The sequence below is a fragment of the Benincasa hispida genome, chromosome 4, assembly GCF_009727055.1.
Source record: "Benincasa hispida cultivar B227 chromosome 4, ASM972705v1, whole genome shotgun sequence".
Lineage (NCBI taxonomy): Eukaryota > Viridiplantae > Streptophyta > Magnoliopsida > Cucurbitales > Cucurbitaceae > Benincasa > Benincasa hispida.
Window position 1 is genome coordinate 15,417,076 of NC_052352.1, and position 23,105 is coordinate 15,440,180.

Below are 23,105 nucleotides of genomic sequence, written 5' to 3' on the forward strand. Positions count from 1 at the left end.
ATATATAGAATCCGAAATTAGATAAATAATTAATTAAGGGTAGGAAAACAATTAATATAGTCATAAATTAAAAGTATTATTTATGGCTGTTTTCAAATATAGAAAAATGAACGACTACTTGTAATATCTTAAACATTCTTAAATATCCTTAAAATTGTAATGGGTGAACCTAAAGAATGTTGTCCTTTTTGTTTTCCTAAAATAATTAAATGAGTTTTTTTTTTTCTTTTTAAAACCCATTTTTATTCTTTTTCTTTTTATTTTCTTTCTTTTTTTAGAATAGAATAACTTACATTTACAATGTTTCTTAAGAAAGAAAAGATTTTAAGTTAAGAGAAATTTTCAAAATACTAAAATGAAGGAAAATATTTAAACAAATAAAAAAAAATTAATTATAATTATGATTGACATCACAGATAGATGCCGATAAAAGTATATCAACATCTATCAGTGGAAGAAACTGATACAAGTCTATCACTAATAGACGGGAAAAAAGTTTATCAGTGTCTATCAGTGATAGAAACTGATAAAAGTCTATCATTGATACTATCTGTTATAGAAACTGATAAAATTCTATCATTGATGGAGGTTGATAGATGATCATCAGTATTTATAAGTTTTTTTTTTTTTTTGCTATTTCTGTAAATAGTTTGATGTTTTTTCTATCTATAAAAATTTTTCTTAATTTAATCTAATTTTTGAAACGATACCTTTAAATTTATTGGGGTTTCTTCTTCTTCTTCTTCTTTTTTTTTTTAAAAAAAAAAACTTAGGATAATCTAAATCAATCAATTAATTACAATGAACAAAACACGTTCAAAATAAGTCGCTTTTGTAAGATGCTTGTTGAAAGAGTGATTTCACTTAAAACAACACTTGGTATTCCATATCTATTTTTGTGTAGTCTAAATAGTTGTCTAATAAAATTTTGTCATTTGGTATTTTTTTCAAAAAGAAAAATTGAATTGTTTTTATTTTTTATTTTTTAAAATATCAATTTATATCTCTAAACTTTGTGAGTTGTAACAATTAAAACTCTAAATTAATAACTATATCAATTTAAACACTAAGCTTTCATAACTGTATCAACACCTTCCTCCATATTTCGATCCATCAATATCTCATGGAACTTATAATTTGAGTTAATTAAATTCCTAACCTTTCATAAGTCCATCTATTTAGACCTTTCAATACAATACATTTGAAAATCATTTATGCATTAATTCTCCAACATGTGTAGATCACTTCTTCAAATGTTGGTTTTACAAAATGAACGATTAGAGTAAGTATACGGATGACTTTTTAAAAAAGATTATGCTTAAGAATCTAAATTGATTCATTTGTGAAATTTTAGGAATTTAATTGACACAAGTTTCACACAAGGTTTTCCTAAATGTAAATTAAGGTGTGTTTGAAATGCATTTTCAAGTGTTTAATTTAAAAAATAAATCATTTAAAAAAAATTAGAGTGTTTGGCAACACTCAAAATAGCTTTTTTAAGTGTATTTTCAACCAATTTTTCCAAACATGTTTACAAATGAATTTTTTGAAAAACATTTTTTTCTCAAGTCAATCCAAATGTACCTTTAATGAAGGGTGTAAATTAATATACTTACAAAAATTTAGGATTTAAATTGATACAACTATTAGTTTATGATTTAGATTAGTACACCCCCTAAAGTTGAAGGGCATTGATATTTTTGGTATAATTTTTACTATCTAATATGAGATGCATGGAATTGGTTACACCATAAGCTGGCCAAATATAATGGTACTAGTCGTGTTATAATTGTTTTGAAAATTATTTTATAATAGACTCAATTCTATTTAATTATAGTGGTAAATTAAAATTTTGGATAAATATCAATCTATGGTTCTAAATCTTAGAGTTATATTAATTAAATCCTAAATTAATAATGGTATCAATTTATTAAATTGGTGCAAAACATATAAATTGATATTTTTTTTTCAAAAAATTTCAAAAAATTATATTTCGGTTTATTATTATAAAAGATGATGAGTATGATGGATGATTGGACGGTAGTGTGGTGAAAAGGAGGAGTAGCGGCAAAAACGTCATACCGGTTGGTTGCCAGTTCTCATTGCCCTTCGCATTCAAGCAATTGAGGTTCCCGCCGTCTGAAGCCAACGAAACTAATTTTTTTTTCCCCTGATTTTATTTGTTTATAATTTGGTCAAATTTTCGAAAATTAATTTAAAAACTCTGTGCAGCTATAAATGCGAAGGTCGTTGGAAAGCAAAGATTGTGCAGTAAAGTAGAGGAATTTCGCAACTTTCATCCTTCTTGTTCTTCTACTTACCTAATTCCAAAGGTAACTAGTTTTTCTCCTTTCTTTTGCATTTCTCTGGAACCAACTTTTCTGGATCTGTAACTGTGAGTGCGTCTTTGTCTCCTTTTCTTTTGATTTTCATTATCCAATATGGAATGTTGTTGTTAAAGATTCTCTTCTTCTACCTTTGAAATGTATGAGTACTCACTGCAGGCTTTCACAAATGGCTCGCAAGAAGATCAGAGAATACGACTCTAAGAGATTGTTGAAGGAGCACTTTAAACGGATCTCTGGCAGAGAACTTCCCATCCAATCCGCTAAAGTGAGTCCTGCTTCATTGTTGTTCTAGATCTCCAAATTCTTAACAATTTTTTCTTCCTAGATCTCTTCTTCCTTAGCATCATATTGACGTTGTTGCCTGTTGAGGGTGTCTTCTTCCATAGAAACTAGACACTCAGGGAAGAACGTTTTTATTCTTTTTCTTTTTCTATTTGGTTACCGGTGGTGAGTGCTGCTTGCCAATAATGGCTCCAATACCCCGAATCATCCTTTTTCCCCTTTAAATTAAATATTGTCTTTTTTCGATTGTCTTTTCTTTTTCCAGCCTGAAACTTTCCTCTGTACATTACCCAATCAGAGTTGAAGAGAGTGTTATTCACCCGTTTGAATCCTTGGATTTGTTAAATAATCTATAGAATAAATCGAATCTGATGTTGCTATCCCTGTCTTTGCTCCACGTTTGATTCCAAACCACTTTCTATAGTGTCGTTGTTGATTTTATAATAATAATTAAAATCTGCCTCAGGTCACTGAATCAACTGATTTCAATGAGCTTGTTGAGAGGGAACCTTGGCTTTCGTCATCAAAATTGGTCGTGAAGCCCGACATGTTGTTTGGAAAGCGTGGGAAAAGTGGTTTAGTCGCCTTGAATCTTGATCTGGCTCAGGTTGCTGCATTTGTGAAAGAGCGCGTTGGCAAAGAGGTGTTGTTTTATTTCCTTTCGTCTTTTTGACTTAATATCTGCTCATGATTATTGTTGGTTTTCTCACTACCCCATTTCATTTCCTTCTCTCGCTTAGTGATCTTTTTATTATGCTATTCTCTTTCATGGCCAGGTAACAATGGGTGGATGCAAGGGACCCATCACCACATTTATTGTGGAACCCTTCATTCCGCACAAAGAAGAATACTATCTCAATATCGTCTCCGAGAGACTTGGGTGCAGCATTAGCTTCTCAGAGTGTGGAGGAATTGAAATCGAAGAGAACTGGGATAAGGTATTTTTGCTGTTAGTTTTATTTATTGTAATTGTATCTTAATTAACAATCTTTTGCATAGAAGTGTCTTTAGGCTCGGGAATTAATTAACAATCCTTTGCATAGAAGTGCTCTTTAGGCTCAGGGATTACTCTTCGTGTTTGATTTCTATCACCCCCAAATTTTACTAAGTTTCAGTGGAACTCTCTTTTCATTCAGGTTAAAACCATATTTATCCCCACAGGAGTGTCTCTCACTTCAGAAACATGTGCCGAGCTGGTGGCAACCCTTCCTTTGGAGGTAAATTTACATCGATGAAAATTGTTTTCTTTTTTGTGGTTTTTTCTTTGGTGATACTGACGGTATCACATAGCACAGTTTACACTTGACCAAGAGGTTAGAGGTGCAAATCTTGAACTCCACATATTGTTGAACTAAACAAAAATCAGTATTATATGTATTCTTGTCAGTTCTCAACATAATTCGTAGAAGCCTAAAATCTGCTCTAAGGCTTTAGATATACTATATACTTTTAAGGCTTTAATTTATCTGAAATGGTTATCTTGTTATGGAAAGTTAAGAAACCCTTTTGCAAGACCAAATAGTTGACGTAAATTTGTTCTTCAATCCAGATCAAAGGAGAAATCGAGGAGTTTATCAAGGCAGTGTATTCCTTATTCCAAGGTATGTTATTTGTTTGGGATGTGAACTTAGTTGTTGAATTATTGGTGGATTAAAAAACTGATGTTAGGTTAGTATCGATATAATATTTTGATATTGTTGTTAGGCTTGTCTATTCTTTTTATCATGTTAAATCACTACTATAGTAGTCTGGAAGTGTAGTAGTCCTAAAAATGTATGAAGTTAGGTTGGAGTAAATTTAATTACTTAGTCTATTTTGTAAATGGATCAATTAATTTCAATTTCTTGCGAAACAGATTTGGACTTTACTTTCTTGGAAATGAATCCGTTTGCGATTGTTAATGGGAAGCCCTATCCTTTAGATATGAGAGGTGAACTAGATGATACTGCTGCTTTCAAGAACTTCAAGAAGTATGTCGGGCACCCTTGGTTATAGTTACATTTCATCCATTGCTTTTGCATCAAGTACAACCCTAACAAATTTTATTTTCTGATATGTTTTTTGATTTTGTAGGTGGGGAAGTATTGAATTTCCAATGCCATTTGGTAGGGTTATGAGTCCTACTGAAAGCTTTATCCATGGCCTAGATGAAAAGGTAATGCACCTATCTGCACTTTTTTCTTCATGTTAATGTCCAATTTCTAATGTCCTCCTTGAACAATTCTTCTCCTTAGTCAACTGGTTCACATATATTCTTATATTCTGGAAATCCATGGAAAATGCTTGTTTGGATTCAAAAACCTTTATTGGGTGTAGAAGTAATGATATTTGAGGGGTTTTCTGTTTTCTTATTTCGAGTTGTCAATATGTTCTTAAAGTTTAAGTCTTTGGTATGGAAGTACAACGACTTGAATATTTATGTTCTTTGGTAATGCACATTAAACTTAGTGCTCTTATTTTATTTTATTTTTTATTATTTTTTTATATCCATTAGTATCCAGACCAACTTATGTGCACCTTGACTAATCTCATGGGACAATCACTACATAATTGTGAGTTCGCTAGGTGAAAAAACACTTCAATTTTTTGTTCTTTCTTATCTTAAAGGGATTGTATTGACCTTTCAAATCTCGAATTACTAAAAAGTCCGTCCCCCCAATCACTACATAAGCCACTGGCATCCTTTTGAAAGAGAAGGGTCATCACTTTTCGGCTATTCTATGATATTCCTTGCAGGATGGAGTCTGAAGATATTTAAAAGTTTTCTTATGAAAATGAAAATGGCTCTTCTGCTCAGAAATAAAATGTTCCCAGCCATTTGCCATTTCGGGTTAAGAAGATGTGAAAGCGCCTCTCTCTCTCTTATAGGGCCAAGTAGCGCCTTCGCTTTGTTTGTAATGATTTCTGGCTTTGTGAGGAAGATTCCTCCTGCCGGATCATCATGACTCCCTAGAAAAGGAAAAAGTTTGGCGGTAGCCCCCTCTTTAACCCATTTCTCAAGTCGTGTCCGTCCTGGATGGACACGACTTGAGAAATGGGTTAAAGAGGGGTTGGGTCAAACTACCCTTCTTTTCCCTTTTTGGCTAATTACTAGACCAACCCGCTATAACAATTCCACCAACGTCTTTGCTTATCAGAAAGAATAAGTGCTTCAAAAGGTATCCGAGCCTCCTAAAAAATCCTTCGAACAAAAGAAGAGAGTTGGTTTCCTCTTCTTCTGGTGTAATCCCCAAAAGGGAATCCAAATAAGAAAAAGACTCCCAGCGTAATCAAGACCTAGGAAATAATTACAAAGAGACTTCGTCACCAACATCCAAAAAGAGGCATAGAACCATTTTTCCCTTTTTTTTTTTTTGGAAGAAAATTGATGTCGAGGGATCAGTATGCAAGAGGCACAGAATCTATTGGGGAACCACATGTCATAAGGCCCCTCTCAACACGTGCAAAATGCATCCAATACATGTATGCAAATCAGTTTGTTATGTATGTCAGTTGTTTTATACAACACGTGCAAAATGTGTTTTTCTGAGGTCTGCATGCCCTTGCAAGTCTGCTAATGCTTAGGAGACCATCCTAAACTAATTTAATTCCATTCATCAGAGAGTTTGCTGAAATTTCATTTCAGTTTACTTCATACTGGATCTAATCTGCTGGAATAAATTTCTGTTCTAAACTAATTGAATCAACCATTTTTATTTTCATCTATGTAGACAAGTGCATCTTTGAAATTCACAGTTTTGAACCCCAAGGGACGAATTTGGACCATGGTCGCTGGAGGTGGTGCAAGTGTCATATATGCAGACACGGTGTGCTTTTGTTTGTCCACTCCAATGCTCGAGTTTTGAGATTCAGCTTTCACTTTTATAATTTTGATTTTATTGATAGAAGTTTTCTTTTTGTATAGGTTGGAGATCTTGGTTATGCCTCTGAGCTTGGAAACTATGCAGAATATAGTGGAGCACCTAATGAGGAGGAGGTGTTGCAGTATGCCAGAGTTGTTATTGATGTAAGCTTTGTTTATTATGAAGTTAGATGCACATAATATATTTACCATAGCGAATATCAATCATGAGTATGTCAAAATGCTTGAACTTTTAATTGAACATATGCTTCTGTGTACTGGATGTAGAGGTTGATGCTTTCACTTTTGTTTCCTGTAGTGTGCAACTGCAGACCCTGACGGCCAAAACAGAGCACTTGTGATTGGAGGAGGGATAGCGAACTTTACTGATGTAGCTGCTACATTTAATGGCATAATTCGGGCCTTGAAGGAGAAGGTGAAGTGACCCTTGTCCAATTTCAGGGAATCCATTTTTCCGATTCATCAAGTATACTAATAGGTAGGCACATGTACTAATGGGTAGACACATGATGTTGTCATGATTCAGGAATCAAGGCTAAAAGCGGCTAGGATGAGTATTTATGTGAGAAGAGGAGGCCCCAACTACCAGAGAGGCCTTGCCAAGATGCGAGCACTTGGTGAAGAACTTGGCGTTCCAATTGAGGTAGAGTGCAGGCATTAAATACTTCTAACTATATATTGTTATGTTAAAAGGCCTGTACATATAAGTTGGTATTGAGAAACCTTCGCTTTGTAATATAGGTTTATGGGCCGGAGGCAACCATGACTGGTATATGCAAGCAAGCAATTGAGTGCATAACGGCAGCTGCATAAGTCAGGATACGCCACCTGCGTCGAGCTTGTCATAGAAATCTCATATTATGTGTGTAGTTTTCTTTGCCTTTGACCAATTTGTGGTGATAGTTCCTCCAGTTTTTAATAAAAATTTCCATTTGTGATGCATTTGAACAAGGATTCGTGAGCAGAAACTTTTGAGTGGACAATAAGGCATAGGGGACGTCTGAATTCAATGTAGATGCAAGATGGGTGTAACGACTTGGGGTTATTTCGTTTCGTTGTCAATATAGCTCACCGCTTATCTTTACATTTAAGTAGGGAGCTAATCAATTGAGTTCGTCAATTTCTCACCACTCCAACTATTTTAATGTAACGATACTTATCCATGCTTCTATTTTAATGTAACGATACTTATCCATGCTTCTAAGTCCCATTACTTCTACAAGTGCTAATGGAATTTTTTAAAAATATATATATATCTTCTCCCCCTTCATCTACTTCTACGTTTCTAGATTAAATGCTAAAATAGATTCTCTGCAAAAACATTAGCATTTAATATTTAAATTTGTTTCTTTATGAAAGACGCAACTTCACTTTATTGTAAAAAACCATGCTATTTTGCAAATATTTGTTGGGCCTCCTTAATTTTTGCTAATTTTTTTTTCTTATCTACCCTATTTAGCATTTAATCTATATTTCCTTCTATCTAAAAAAAATTTGACGACAATTTGAATGAAAGAAAAATATTTGGGTGCATTTCAGACTTCCATAAAAAAAAAGTGTAACATAGATTGCATCTAAATTGGTTGCATGAAATTTTTACTGTGTAGTGACCAAGAATGTATAATCCATTTAAATTTGTTCATAATCATTGCCTGGGGAATACAGTTATGGTAAGGGCCAAGTTATTAAAGGCCGTTGGTAAGGATGAGATAAGGAGATAAGGTTTCTAGTATACTAGTGGAGCATGATTGTCACATATACTTTATATCATCAAATTTTTGACATTTAAGTTAGAATAATACTTACTCAAACTATAAAATTAAAAAAGAAAATCTACAAATATATGAGTTTGTTACGTGAAGAAAATTTGTGGTGACATGTATTTAAATATTTTATTTAAATAGTTCTTAAATAATACATAGGTGTACTCTAAATTGGATGTGATTAGAGTTGGTACCAATGTTTGTGGTCTCATTCTTGACCTTGGATTTCAGTCGTGGCCCATCCCCTGACCATCCAAAACTAAACCAAATTTACAGCCTTATCCGTCCCTCTACTCATATTTTTTAAATTTTTATAAAACTAAAACTAAAACTAAAACGAGGAACGATGAAGCCGACGCGAAGGAAGGGGACTGCTGTTAACTAATGGTTTGTTTTAAATCATGAAAATTGAAAGGGAATTTAATGTTGTTTGAAGTGTGTGAGATGGCAGCTTATTTATTGTGGTGTCGAAGGAGCATTTGGCCGTAGAGACGGATCGGAGATGAGTGAGAAGTCTGAGGAATGTGGAATTGGCGGAGATATTTTGGAAGAGATAATAAGTCACGTTCCGTTGGTGGATCTTGTTTCTGCCAACACCGTATCCTCTTCCTGGCGCTCTGCAATCTCCGCCTCCCTCCTTCGTCTCAACACCCTCAAGCCATGGCTGATTATTCACTCCCAGTCCACTCGATCTCCTTCCGCCGTTACTACATTCGCCTACGACCCAAGGTCCAACCTCTGGATGGAGCTCCAACGCCTCTCCTCCTCTTCCATCCACACTAATCACTACTTCTCTCTCCTTAGATCCTTCCACTCCTCCCTCCTCTACATGCTTTCTCCCTCCAGATTCGCCTTCTCCATGGACCCACTCCACCTCAACTGGCAACACGCCCCCCCACCCATCGGTTGGCGCCCCGACCCTGTGGTCACCGCCGTCGGGAACTATATCATCGTGGCCGGCTCTCGAGGCTGCGGCGGCATACCAGACGACTCCACTCCCCCACTCGAAATCTACGACGCCACCACTGGGACGTGGGAGTGGTGTGACTCCATGCCTACGGATCTCATGGAGTCGGCGGCGTCCACGTGGCTGTCAGTTGCGGCGGACCCACACAAAATGTGCGTGTACGTGAGTGTCAAAAGTACGGGCGTAACGTATTCGTTCGATGCTGGGAGAAAAACGTGGGGCGGGCCGTACAAGGGGCGTGGGGGGGATACTGATGAGGTGTTCTTTTCAGTGATTGGGTGCGGCGGGAAAGGAAAAGGTATGATTGTGGTGGGTCTGAGAGGAGAGGCGGAGGAGGTGAGAAGCGTGGTGATGTGGAGATTGGTGGAAATAATGGAGGAAGGTGGTAGAGAAGAGTGGGAGATGCCATTTGAGCTTGTGGAGAAGCTGAAAGGGGAGAGTGGGTACATGCCCTCCATTTGCTTGAATGTGATGGGGGATTTTGTTTTTGTTAACAACCCTTCGGAGGGTAGGGAGGTGATTATGTGCGAGCTCAAGCAGGGGGAATGCCGCTGGGAAAGCCTCACAGTCGCCGCCATAGACGCTGTCTCTTATACACATCTAGATGTGTATAAGAGACAGCTCCTGCTCCAATGTAACACTCCCACACTTGGAACGCGCCTTCAACCTCGGAACCCTACCCGTCTCACTCAAAACTCTACCCAACTCCCACAAATAATTTTCTAGATTTGCAATTACATAGCAAAATTTTCAAATCTAATTTTCATATTTCTTATTATTCCAATTTTACATTGTTTGTGTATGAACTTGTGTGTATATGATATTCTATATTAGCATATAGCATATCAATCCAGAGGATTTAGTTGTGTTATGGTGAATGTTATTTACTCTTATAATATTTTCTTTCTTTTGTTAAATTCATTTAGTTTGATTCAATCGTCTCAAATAATTGCAACTTTAATAAAAAATAAATTGAAAATTTAGAGTGCGTTCCTTGTTTTTGCTTTTTTACAAACATGTCAAATCCCACCTATGCAATCATAATTCACTGACTTTCGCCTGTAATTTGATTGTTTTGTTATGTGATTGTTATCTAATTAGACACATATTTGGTTATTTTTTATATTTTCAATTAATTGTCTTCTAATTGTCTTCTGATTGCATATTTATCTTTTATTTTTTTGTCAATTAGTTAGTAGTTTTTGCTATTATTCTTTTGATTGCATTCCGATTGTTATCTGATTACCTTTCATTCTTTGACACATAGTAGTTTCTGATATTGCCTACTGATCAAGTACTATGATATGTAACAAATATCAATTAGATAGCAATCATATGTCATCAAATAGAAATCAAATACTTAATATCTAATGAACAATCACATAACTATCACATGGTAATTAGATAGAAATCACGAAATACTTAATTTCTAATGAAAGTCACATGACAATCAGAGATAATAATTAGGTAACTATCATATATCAACCACATGACAATCACAAAGTACTTAATATCTCATGCAAATCTAAATCCTAAGACTTGATTTGGAAATAGAAAAAGGAAAATTAGGGGAAAAATCTGAAACCGCATAAGAAGAAAAAGGCAAATAAATATTTTTAAAAAAAATCAATATGAGGTGTTTTGATTCTCACCACCAAAAGTAGAAAAGGTGGAAATTACCGCAAAAAATTAGATTTTAGTCTCGGTTCTTTAAAAACAAAACCGAACACCAAAAAGAAAATAAAGAAAGTTTTCCTTTTAATATATATTGTATCTAATTGTAAAAAAAGAATGATTGTAAACTTACGTCACACTCGACCCATGAACTTGGTTCGATCAATTCTTGAAAAAATGACTTGAATAATGGCATAAATACATTTTCTCAGACCTCCTGGTTCGTATTCTTGTCAAAAATCCATCATCATTTCATAAACACAGTAGGTGGAATCTCATGCATCAAGAAGTATTGGATCGTCGCGTTAAACAATGTCGTAAGTACTTCAGGGAGAGGGTACTTAATCGATGACAGTTAAAAGGAAGTTGTACCTTACTTTCGTTTTGTTTTGTTATTTTTTTTCCTATAGTTCGGCCGGAGGTGTGTACTTGTCAACAGTCTTTCTTTTATGAGTGGTTTTTCGACTCTCGACCATAACCTAAAGAAATGGTGAACATGTCGAATAACAAATATGAAGAAAGAGATTTTCCAATCACATAAGGATCATACCAGTTAATTGAGATGTATGGTGCCAGACTGTGCAATAGATGATGGCTTTAACAGGCATTGTTTCTCAGAAAGTAGAGGTTCAATGTCCTCTCTACTCGTATATAGAGGTGGAATGATAGTGGGAAAGGCAGCGGTTGAGGTATCAGTGAGAAATAGACGAGGATGTGATATCTGGCTCTATGGGCGGAAGAGTGATAGGCAAGGTCGTGATATTAGGCTCTGCAGGTGGAAGAAGAATGGGTGAGGTGAATGTATCAAGTTGTACAAGTGAGGTAGATGACCGAGGTAGAGGTGGGGTAGGTGACCTAGGTACGGGATGGATGGGTGATTGAGGTAGGGGTGGGATAGGTGACCTGGGCAGAAGCTGGGTGGGTAACCTAGGTAGAGGCTAGATGAGCAATCTATGTAGAGGTTGGGTGGGTGACAGAGATAGAGGAGGGATGAGTGATATAGTGGCATCGTGGCCTGTCTGTAGAGTGGGTGACCTCGTCGCCTCCAACACCGTGGAATCTTTCATAGACTGTAACAGAGACATAAGGGCTGACAATTGTGCTTTGATGTCTCTCGTGTCTCTCTCAAGGTTTGATACACGACTATCTAAACCCAATATTGAGCTATCAATACTCTGTAGGTACGAATATACAGAAGGATCAACATTGGCTCCCTCCCTGCGGCCTGAAACCTTAGGGTCAGAATGCTCCTCAGGCTTAGAATGCTCATCCTTAGGCTCAACATATCCTCTCTGGAGGTGTAAGTAGACTGGTGGATGTTTATGTCATCATCATATTTTTCGTCCCTCACTCCACTTTCGACATTATCTTGCTCATCACCTTCCTCACCTTCTAAACTATCCGACCCATTCGAACTGCCGAAACTTTCTAAACTAGTAGATTGAACCTTCAGTGTTGGAATGTACTTGTCTTACGGCCTGTCTATCAACTGAGGCATCCCAAAACTCCTTCTCAACATTGAACATGATAATTGACTTTTGTTTGCATTAACAGTCCAACCCAGTAAGATGGTTAGTGTCTATTTAACAACCAAATAAACATATTGAGGCTAGATTACACTTACATTTTGAGACTAAAAGATGTCTCTCTCGAGTACTTTGAATGACACTGAGTGGGAGTATGACCATCGTAATATATGAGGCACAACTACCTTGATATTTTGAGTGGTAACATTCCCCGCTATCGATGATAAGATCTCGTACCTCCAAACCTAAATATGAAACAACACATATTTTATAATTATGTTAATGTTAAACAAAAGATAAACTTATGTTAAGGAACATCTACCTAGAATGCTTGGGGAAATCCACGCAACGAGTACTTCACAACATAATTTTTATTTCCTCTCACCTTTTCCTTGTATAGACCAACCTTATCATTCAATGCAGTCTTGAGGGCATCAAGTGTCCTCTCCCAAATAATTGTACCTTAATCTAGATTATTGTAATAATCTATGTCTTCAACATCTTCAAATAGAACACGATCGACTATACTCTTCAAATTAGTAAAAAATTATTTACAAAAAGGTATAACATGAATATCAAATTCAAACAACAAAAAACATCAAAACATTACCATTAGACTATCAAAAAACACACGTAACTACTATTAATGATATCCTTCTACATTGATAACAATACAATAATGATATTGTTGAAGAAACTATTACTAATAACCACAATATGATGGATCTTAGTAATATCGATGATAGAACTTAGGTGATATCTATATAACAAGTTTCTTTCAAAGTTGATAACCAATTATAGATGTCTATCATTTATAGCCACTGATAGCTTTAAGTGTTAATATTTCAAAGTTGATTCTAATTAATGAAAGTCTATTAGTGATAACCACTGATAGCATCATCCAGTGATTCCGAACTGATAGTTGCTATCAGTGATAACCAGGTCAGAAGATTACTAGTGATAGCTATTATGTTAACCTTTCAAAGTTGATAGTTATTTTATGAGAAATTCTATCATAGCCACTAATTGTTTTCCATCACTTGAAGCCTATACTATTCTTAGGACAAATTACATACATTCAAAATGTAGAATAGGATATAGGATAAACAACATCAAACCTATAAGCATGTTGCAATAAAAAGGAAGGGAAAAAGTAGACCAACCGTTGTAGAATTACCCTTCTTCATAAAAATCCTCCCCAAAGCTTGAACACAACAACGTCTCCAACGAACATGACACCACCACTTGAAGCCTCTGCTATTTTAGGATAAGAGATGAGAAGTATGGTCTCCTTTTTGCTTCTGGGAGAAGGGAAAGGTAGAGAGATTTGAGAGGGAGTGAGAGACCTTGAGAGAATCCTTCTCAGATAAAAAATAAGTTTTCTTTTCATGATATCTCTCCTCTACAAAAAAAAAAAAAAAAAAAAAAAAAAAAAAAAAAAAAAAAAAACCTCCTTTTTGTTAAACTAGAGAGATGGAGTGAGAGTTGTTAAAAAATAACTCCCCGCTCACCTGGGAGTTATTCTAATTAATTTAGGTTATATATTAAACTACTTTAACATATAACTAAACTAATAAGGTTAACTAACAATTATTTAGCCAACCATTTAAATATCATATATTTAATTTGATTTGAATCATATACAAACTACAACCTCTCATATAATAATAGTTTTAACATGACTAATTATTTTTAACATATAGTATTTATATGAATCTAATTCATATAAATAATATTTAAATCTTATTCAAATATTTATCTCTCACAAATTATATAATTTTAATTATAAATCATATTTATAATTAACTATATACTATAATATCAACATACATTATACTTTATATTAACCACATTAATATAATGAATGCTTTTAATTCCTTCTAATAATTTCAACAATTCAATTTATTCCAAAAATAATTTTCCCTTGTTTTATCCTTAGTGAGCTAGCAAGAAGACCTTATGGACCTACATATTAGAAGCTCAAATGATATGAGATTAATTAATTAAATTTTTTAATTAAATTAATCAACATTCATTAATTGTTAGTTTTTCCACTAAAGACCGACAACTACACTCTTCGCATTATAGATATATTTCTATGTCCATGGATATAACCAATCAATAGTGAGTTGATCCTTGACGAATCGTTCGTAACTACAGTTGGGTCAAATTACCCTTTTACCCCTATACTTACATCTAACTTTTTAAGTACCACCGATCTCTCTAATGAGCAATTAGTTATAGTCCAACTATAAACTAGACCACATTTTGACCAGTGAGATGGTGAAGCGCCTTATTGTTTAAGACTCGGGGTCAGCCCTTAAGAAAATAATTCATCTACTTACCCTTAAGACCAAAGGAGCAGATTCCATCTTGTAGCTGTGTTTCCAGCTCCCAACTTAAACAAATTTCTAAAATGGAAGACATATTGAGTCGATGAAGCTAGCCACTCTCACCTTGAAAAATCAAAGGATTACCCTCATAGATAAGAGTTCACAACTCACTCAGGATTAAGGTCAAATTACCTGTAGCTAATGAAATGTAAGTCTCTTCAAGTATACTGAGTCAAGCTAATGAAACGTAATCCAACCATATCCATATACCACAAACCATTTAGGTTATTACTTAAACATGATCCATTTGTGTGTCAACCACATACATGTTTAAGTTACATAAAATAACTTTGGATCTTGGTTTATTAAATTGGGTTAATGGCAATTAAATGTCGAATAAAATATCACTTTATTTTATTAATTAAATAATTTGTATATAAAGATTTACAAACTATGAAACTCATGAGATTTAGGATATCAACCTCAACATCAGTAATGTATCAATGTTCATTCAAAATATAATTGAGTATATTAGTAGTGTATGAGCTAGTAATATACCAACACCCATTCAAAATAGAATTTAAATTATATTTTTAAAAGTATCAGTATTTTATCATCATTCATTCAAAATTTATTTAAATTATAATATTAGTTTATCAATAATATATCAAAACTCATTAAAAACTAAATTGCAAGTATGATGTATCTAATATATTCTAAATAAGACTTCAGGTACAACATTGAGGTATTAATGATATATTAACATTAATCAATATTCATTTAAAGTATAACAATGGTATATCATCAATAAATCAATACTTCTTAACAATTCATTTATTCAAATATATTAATTTCAAGTGTAATATTGATATATCAACATAACTTATCAACATTCATTCATAATTGTTACATTGAAAGCCAAAGTGAGCTTGAATCATTATATTGGCTAGAGGTTTGTAGTATAACAAATATATTACGATATAAAATATATTAGATAGACTACTAATATATATGTTGATACAATAATAAAAATGAAATTGAAAAAATAAAAAACGGAAATTAGATTTCATATATTTTTTTGTAAATTAAATTTAATTAATTAATTAATCAATTAAGTTTTATCATCATCACCTTTTTTGCCGTTTGAATGTCCAAATAAGTATATAGGAAAATTATATGGCATCGTATGGTTAACGTATAATAGGATGGTCAACCTCACATTTATAGAACCCCACATTCCGCATTTGTAGGTCATAAATAGAATGAACAGGTTGGCTGCCATTTTCTACAACAAATATAATTATAGACTTATAGTATTAATGAAATTAGGTCATTAGGCATAATTTGTGTTAAAAGTTTGGGTTAATTCATCATTAAATGCAAAATCATTACGTCCGTGCAATGTCTCAAAGCACGCATCCACTAACCTCTATAAAAACCCTTCCCCTCTTTGTCTCCCTTTTTCATTTTCCCATTTTCACGATTTCCAGCTCTCAAGTCTCCCAGACCTTTGGGATTAGTGTCATAAATCTCATGAATCTCATCATTTATATTTTGTAAATAATGAATTATTTATTTAATAAAATAAGAGGTATTTTATTCGACATTTAGATTGAGGTAGACATACAAGTAGATTGTGTTCAAGTAATAACCTAAACGAGCTACAACATGCGAATAAGTCTGGATGCCTTATTCTGGTGACACTGCAATTATGAACCAATTTGTAAATGTTATAAAAGTTGTAAGTGTTACAGACGATTTGATCTAAATCGTTCATGTGGAGACATGTAAGTAGAGGTATATGTATAAAAAGTTTGTATAAGACTGGACTAAAAAATGATTAATTTCTCTCTATAACATTGTTAATTGAAGAGACTAACATTTCATAGGATGACCATAGGTAACTCGATCTCAATCCTGAGTAAGTTATGAACTCCTGTCTATGAGGGCAATCCTTTGATTTGTATGGGTGAGATTGGCCTTTGTCGTTGACTCAATAAGCCTACCATTTTGGGGATTTGTTCAAGTAGGGAGCAAGGAACATAACTCCACAAGATGGAATTCGCTCTTTCCCGCTTTCAGGGAAAGTAAATGAATTATTATCTTAAGTGCTGACTCCAGATCTTGAACAAAGGGCCCCTCCCTCTCATTGGCCCGAAGGGATTTGTTTATGGTTGGACCATAAACATGCTCTTCATTAGAGAATCAATGAGACTTAAGGAGAAAGAAACAACTATAGGGGCAAAACGGTAATTTTTAACCAACTGTATATATAAGCAATTTGTGAAGGATTGACTTATTAATGACTAGAGGATTGACTTATTAATGACTAGTTATATCTATGGACATAGAAATATATCTACAGTGTGAAGAGTGCAATTGTGGGTCTCTAGTAGATTGACCCTTATTTAATGAATGTTGGTTAAATTAATCAAAGAGTTTAATTAATTTAATCTTAAATAATTGGAGCTTCTAATCTATAGGTCCATTAAGTTCCACTGCTAGCTCACCAAGGGTAAAAACGAGGATCAATTGTTTTTTTTTTTTTTTTTTAATAATTTGAATTGTTCAAATTATTTTAGGGACTTTTATATTAATAAGGATTGATGTAAAATATAATGTATAATGGTACATTATAGAATATAGTTAGTTATAAATATGATTTATAATTAAATTTATATAATGAGGAAATAATATCTGAATAAGATTCGAATATTAATTTAATATGAATTAGATTCATATTAAAACTATGGAGTAAAATTAATGTGAATAAGATTCATATTAATACTATAGGTTAAGAAAGAGATATGCATTTTTATATGATTTAAATGCATGTTTGACTAATTATGTGATAATTAAATTAAGTTTACTAATAGTTAATTGATTAAACTAATAATTATTTATTTAATTATATATCATATGTTAAATATAATTTAATATGTATTTATTTAAACAAAATAAATAAATAAAAAAGGGATGAAATATGTGTAACTTTCCTATTGGGAAGCTATGTTGGGGTTGATGTCCTAAAATCTCGTGTCCTGTAGTTTGTAAACAGTTTGTACGAATGCTTGTGTTGTATAATATATGATATTTTACTTCACATCTTATTTTTTGCTCAATTGCATGTTTTATTTGCTTTACCACAAACCAATAAACTTAAAATCCCTGGTTATTTGTATGTAACTCAAGTATGTATGTGGTGACATACAATTGAATTATATCTTGAGCGATAACTAAAATGGTTTGTAGTATGGATATAGGAGGGAAACCTTATCCTGGTAACGCTACGAATGCAGTCTACTTTGTGGAACGGTCACAAATGTTGTGACTTGTCACAAATGGTTTGATCCTGATCATTCGTGTTAGGCACATGCGAGCGGGGGCGTCCTATAAAAAAAGTTTGTATAAGACCTGACCATGAAGTGTTAACGTCTCGTTATATAACACCATTCATGACAGATACTTCACTTCACTAGGATGACCATAGGTAACATGACCTCAATCTTGAGTGAGTTGGGAACTCCTGCCATTGAGGGCGGTCCTTTGATTTGTATGCGTGCGAGTGACCAGGTCGCGGACTCAAATCTACCATTTTGGGGATTCGTCTGATTTGGGAGCTAGGAACTCAGCTACACAAGATGGAATTCACTCATTCCCAGAGACAGGGGTAAGTAGATAGATAGCTCCCTTAAGGGCTGATTCCAGGGCTTGAACGATGTGGCACCACACACCTTCTCTTGGCCCGAAAGGTGTTCACACATAGTTGGACTATGTTGTATTGTTCATTAGAGGAATCAGTGGTACTTGAGGAGTGAGATGTAACTACAGGGGCAAAATGGTAATTTGGCTAAGCTGTACTTACGAGCATTTATGAAGGGTCATCGTACTCATGATTGGTTATATCTGATGGACATAGAAATATATTTATGGTAAGAAGAGTTCAGTTGTTGGTGTTTAGTGGAATGCCTGACAGTTAATGTATGGTGGATCTCGTGGCTAAAGAGTTTAGTCAGCTATTCACGGATTGTTGGAGCTTCGAGCCACAGGTCCATTAGGTCCCCTGGGTAGCTTGGATAAAATCGAGAATCAATGTTTGGGTTAATTTAAAATGTTCAAATTGACAAAGAGGAAGTTCGATTGTATATGATATAATTGGACTAGTTAATTATATATGATATAATTGGCTAAATGTATGAGATACATTATTTTGGAGAAAATTAGATATAAATATGATTTATATTAAGTAGAGGAGAAATTACTATAGTAGATATGTGATATCAAACTATAAGATAAAAATATAATATGATTATACTTTATTTAATAATTTAATTGATTAATTATATGATAATTAACCAAAATTTTGCTCGGATGTGCATTAGTGGGAACAGCGTCGGTCATTGTAACCGATGAATAAAAATGAAATTCGTTTCATTTTGAAGAGTTCGAAAAATTTCGAAAAAAAGATCAAAGGAGCGCGTTGGTGTGAAAACGTAATATGATCGCTTAAAATCGAGAGCCTATACAACAGTCGCTCAGCGCCTAAATGATTGTATACCTCGCGCCTAAACGATCGCCTACCTAGCACCTAAACGATCGCACACTAAGTCCTAAATGATCGATTAGCTTTCCTAAACTATCGTATAGTGTATCGTGTTTGCTAAACGATCACCTTCTGTTTTCTAAACGACTGTTCAGTAAAATCTACACGATCGTGTAGTTTCTTCTAAGCGATAAGTATCTTGCTATACGATAGCTTCATATTCCCTCCCACTTGCTTATTGCCTACACGATCAGTTCTTCCTCCTACCTCTAACAAACTCACCAAAGACCACGTTTTGGGTTCTCACTCCACGAATACCTGGGGCTCTTTTCTGGTGGTGTCGTCCCTGTTGCGTTCGTGTTTTTTGTGGTTGTTCGTGCTGTTGTAGTGGACACATCTACTGGGAGTTGGTTGATCGGATAGAGGTCATCCGCTGCGTTGAGTTCCAAAGTTTGAAAACCGTCTTCAATGGGTGTGAGAACTCTCTCCCTTGTTTTTTCTTGTTCAAAGCATGTCATTAATTACCATTTATTTGCATAACTGTGCGTTTGAATGTATCTGGTATATTTTGGTCACTGTGAAATTGGAGCGATCCGAACGCGCTTATGAAATTCTTCGTTAAGAGATCCTTCAAGCTATACATGAGTTAGTGGGGAGTTAAGGTAACTCCCCACCCTTTGAATTTTAATTGTAAAAGAGGTAGAAAAATTGAACATAGAAAAAGAGGATATGTATTTTTCAATCTTCTGGATTTCTTTCTCTCTCACTTACTTTAACACCATATAGAATAGAGAAATAATTTTTCTGTGAACCAATTTTTCCTTTTTTTGGATCCCACAATCCCAATGATTCTCCCTGAGAATAGTTGGATAACTTTTTGATGGTGGTTGCATTTTGTTTGTAATAAAAGAGGTTTGCACAAAGATAAGTTTTGGGAATTCGTGAAGAATTGTTCCTCCAAAAGGTATTTTTTTCTTGATCCTTTAAATAGCATGCTTAATCTACTATATTCTATATATTCTCTGCCCAATTCAAAGATAAAAAGTGATTAAACGCTTCCGCATTGGTATCAGAGCTCAATTAATTTGTCTTTGATTTTAGTTTAGGAAAATCAGAATTGATTATGTGAGTACAAATTTTGTTTTCATGTGATGAATGTCGTGAATTTATTCTGAAAATTGTATAATAAATGTTTTCGGAATTTTGACATTAGATTTACTGTAATTTATTTTGATACGATCAATGTAGGAGCCAGTAGTTTTTGGAAAAATTATTTGTAAACCGAGTCATGTAAGTTTGTGTTGATCGAGAATTTTTTTGGCTATGAATAGTTCCAAAAATAGAGCAGAAAATCGGAATTCGGAGCGTAGATTCGAGGGGATTCTATGCAGGGTGCTGTCTAGCTGTCATCTTTTGTACGTCATAAAAACATCTGACTGTTTGAGTGCCATTGTTTGTCCCATGGATTCCCCTGGACAAAGCAGTCTTTTCCGAACGGTAAAGATACGAAAATTAGGGTTTTGGAGACCTAATTGATGCCATATCAATTACATTATTTAAGAAATATTAAAATTATTGTAATTTATATTTTAGGATGTCAAAATTTCAGTCTATTACTGCTATATAATTTAATGATGCATGTGATGTATGTTTTAAATTATATAAACTATTATTGCATAAAGTACACCATATAGTTTAAAATCTCACAGTATGAACATGCATCATATTTAAATATAATTGTTATATTTAAAGTTTAAGTTATTTTTAAAATATATACATGTATGATGTACATTATATAGTTTGCATGATTATAATATAGTTTGTATATTATAAAGTTTAATTGAATGATTAAAAATATGTATACTATATAGTTTTCATTAATATTAATATATTCGTTATATTATGAATGTAATGAAAGTAAAGTTGCATATAATAAGTTTTAATTCATTATTCTTAATATAAGAGTTATATTGCATGATTAAAATAATAATAATAATTAGAATAAATTATGCACGATGCATGACGTTACTTAGTTTAAATATAATTGTTATATTGGTAATGTCTTCAAATGCATGTTATAGGTTTTAATTTCATTAATTATATCAAAGTTACATGACATAGAAATTAAAATCTATAATAAAGAGTTGCATGCAAACATAAAGTTCAATTTTTTAAATTGTTTAAAATTAGAAAATTAGACTTTATGTTAAAATATTTCTAATATGATTAGAATTAGGTTAATCTTTTATTTTTTTTAATAGGATTAAAATGTACAAAATAAAAGATTAATTTATATTTGCCTATAAGAGACCTTTGTCTAAGGAAGGTTCTGTCTAGGATTAAGGTACTTAAGTTGACCGAAAGAGAACATCCCTATTTGGGAACCGACTTGTGAGGTGAATTAGTCAAACATTTTATATGCATGTAATTAAATTATTTAATAAATAGTAATCATATATTGTTAACTATCCAATATAAGTGTTATATTAGGTCAACTTAACAATGACTTAGATAAATTATTAACTGGATTTTATCTAGGTAAAATTAAACCTATTTTTTTCAAATGGAGGAAAAATGGTATATATGATATGTCAATTTTCATTCACACTCTTCCTGAAAGTTCACATCGTGAGATTCATATTCGGCATTGTGATATCATAGGTGCATGGGTCATATTAAGGTGAATGGAGAAAGTGTTTATAGTAAGCAGGAGAAAGATGTATGTCAACACATTCTACATTCTCCTTCATTAGTTCATAAAGTATTTTTATGCTCGGCCTTGTGGTATCCTAGGAGCATCCCCATAGGAAGATATTTACATGGAAAGAGACAGAGCAAACTCCATAAATGGATATGATCACTATGATCAATTGCATCAATATTGTCCTTCCCTGAGGAAGGTCTATTGGGGTAGAATTATAGGATTGAAAATGAAAACTTAGACCCACAAGAAAACATTGAGCAAGTTAATGATTTCTTGACCAAATTAATGATAACTAAGCATTATAAAAATAAGAGTTGTTCTGATGTAATGCTTGGTTGAGAGTGTCTCAATTCAGTGAAGAAATAATTGTACACCTTGAGATGACATTTATTCTAAATCATAATTGTACCATTGCAAAATAAAATGGCATTTGATTCATTATTTTTCTTGCTAAAACTTGATTGGATTAAATGAGTTATGAAAAAAATTCTAATATAAATAATTTATTTTGTATACTTAGAAATATTACTAGCGCTATTATCTCATTTCTTGGTGCTAGAAAACTAACCGAAAAAATTATATAACTTAGAAGAATACGATAAATATTGTGTTGGTCATCAACGACCTCAAATTTATTCTGACGGAGGAGTATCCTCCAGTTTCTAGACCCAACCCATCACGAAACATTCATGATGCCTACGATAGATAGATCAAGGCCAATGACAAGGTCAAAGTCTACATTTTAGTAGGCTTAATTGAAGTCCTGGCCAAAAAGCATCAGACCATGATCACTGCACGTGAGATCATAGAGTCATTACATGAGATGTTTGGACAACCGTCCACACACATCAAGTATGACGCTATCAAGTTCATCTTTGAGGGATCATCTGCTAGGGAGCATGTCCTTAATATGATGGTCCACTTCTGTAGCAGAAATTAACGGGGTTGTCATAGATGAGTCTAGCCAGATAAGCTTTATTTTGGAAATTTTACCTGAGAGTTTCCTTCAATTTCGTAGCAATTCTGTTGTGAAAAAAATTGACTACAACCTTACCACCCTTCTCAATGAGCTACAGACTTACGAATCTTTGATGAAAGTTAAA

The 23,105-nt window shown here is 33.6% G+C and overlaps 2 protein-coding genes across 5 annotated transcripts; both read left to right on the plus strand.

The window, feature by feature from the left end:
- The first annotated feature begins 1,991 nt into the window (after positions 1-1,991).
- LOC120075649 (ATP-citrate synthase alpha chain protein 1) lies at positions 1,992-7,702 on the plus strand. 4 transcript variants are annotated; one of them, XM_039029238.1, is made up of 15 exons: positions 1,992-2,128; positions 2,233-2,333; positions 2,505-2,613; positions 3,097-3,273; positions 3,407-3,568; positions 3,767-3,847; positions 4,180-4,231; positions 4,486-4,600; positions 4,704-4,785; positions 6,341-6,436; positions 6,535-6,636; positions 6,791-6,907; positions 7,019-7,135; positions 7,234-7,354; positions 7,445-7,702. In XM_039029238.1, exons 3-14 carry the CDS (start codon positions 2,515-2,517, stop codon positions 7,303-7,305), a joined length of 1,272 nt encoding a protein of 423 aa, XP_038885166.1. In that variant the 5' UTR covers positions 1,992-2,128; positions 2,233-2,333; positions 2,505-2,514; the 3' UTR covers positions 7,306-7,354; positions 7,445-7,702. The 4 variants fall into 4 exon arrangements, with proteins under 4 accessions (XP_038885166.1, XP_038885167.1, XP_038885165.1 ...); XM_039029239.1 differs by having other exon boundaries at positions 2,233-2,399; positions 7,234-7,696; XM_039029237.1 differs by having other exon boundaries at positions 2,233-2,395; positions 7,234-7,696.
- Positions 7,703-8,404: 702 nt separating this feature from the next.
- LOC120075650 (F-box/kelch-repeat protein At1g23390-like) lies at positions 8,405-10,123 on the plus strand. The gene is made up of 2 exons (XM_039029240.1): positions 8,405-9,795; positions 9,827-10,123. Exons 1-2 carry the CDS (start codon positions 8,758-8,760, stop codon positions 9,938-9,940), a joined length of 1,152 nt encoding a protein of 383 aa, XP_038885168.1. The 5' UTR covers positions 8,405-8,757; the 3' UTR covers positions 9,941-10,123.
- The last annotated feature ends 12,982 nt before the right edge of the window (positions 10,124-23,105 follow it).

What these genes read in the sequence shown, in the direction of transcription:
- LOC120075649 (XM_039029238.1), top strand. Translation starts at nt 2,515, where the DNA reads ATGGCTCGCAAGAAGATCAGAGAATACGACTCTAAGAGATTGTTGAAG. An exon ending in TCGAAGAGAACTGGGATAAG is followed by an intron (nt 3,569 to 3,766) that starts GTATTTTTGCTG and finishes CTTTTCATTCAG; the next exon opens with GTTAAAACCATATTTATCCC. An exon ending in GCTTTCAAGAACTTCAAGAA is followed by an intron (nt 4,601 to 4,703) that starts GTATGTCGGGCA and finishes TTGATTTTGTAG; the next exon opens with GTGGGGAAGTATTGAATTTC.
- LOC120075650 (XM_039029240.1), top strand. Translation starts at nt 8,758, where the DNA reads ATGAGTGAGAAGTCTGAGGAATGTGGAATTGGCGGAGATATTTTGGAA. An exon ending in GGGAAAGCCTCACAGTCGCC is followed by an intron (nt 9,796 to 9,826) that starts GCCATAGACGCT and finishes ATACACATCTAG; the next exon opens with ATGTGTATAAGAGACAGCTC.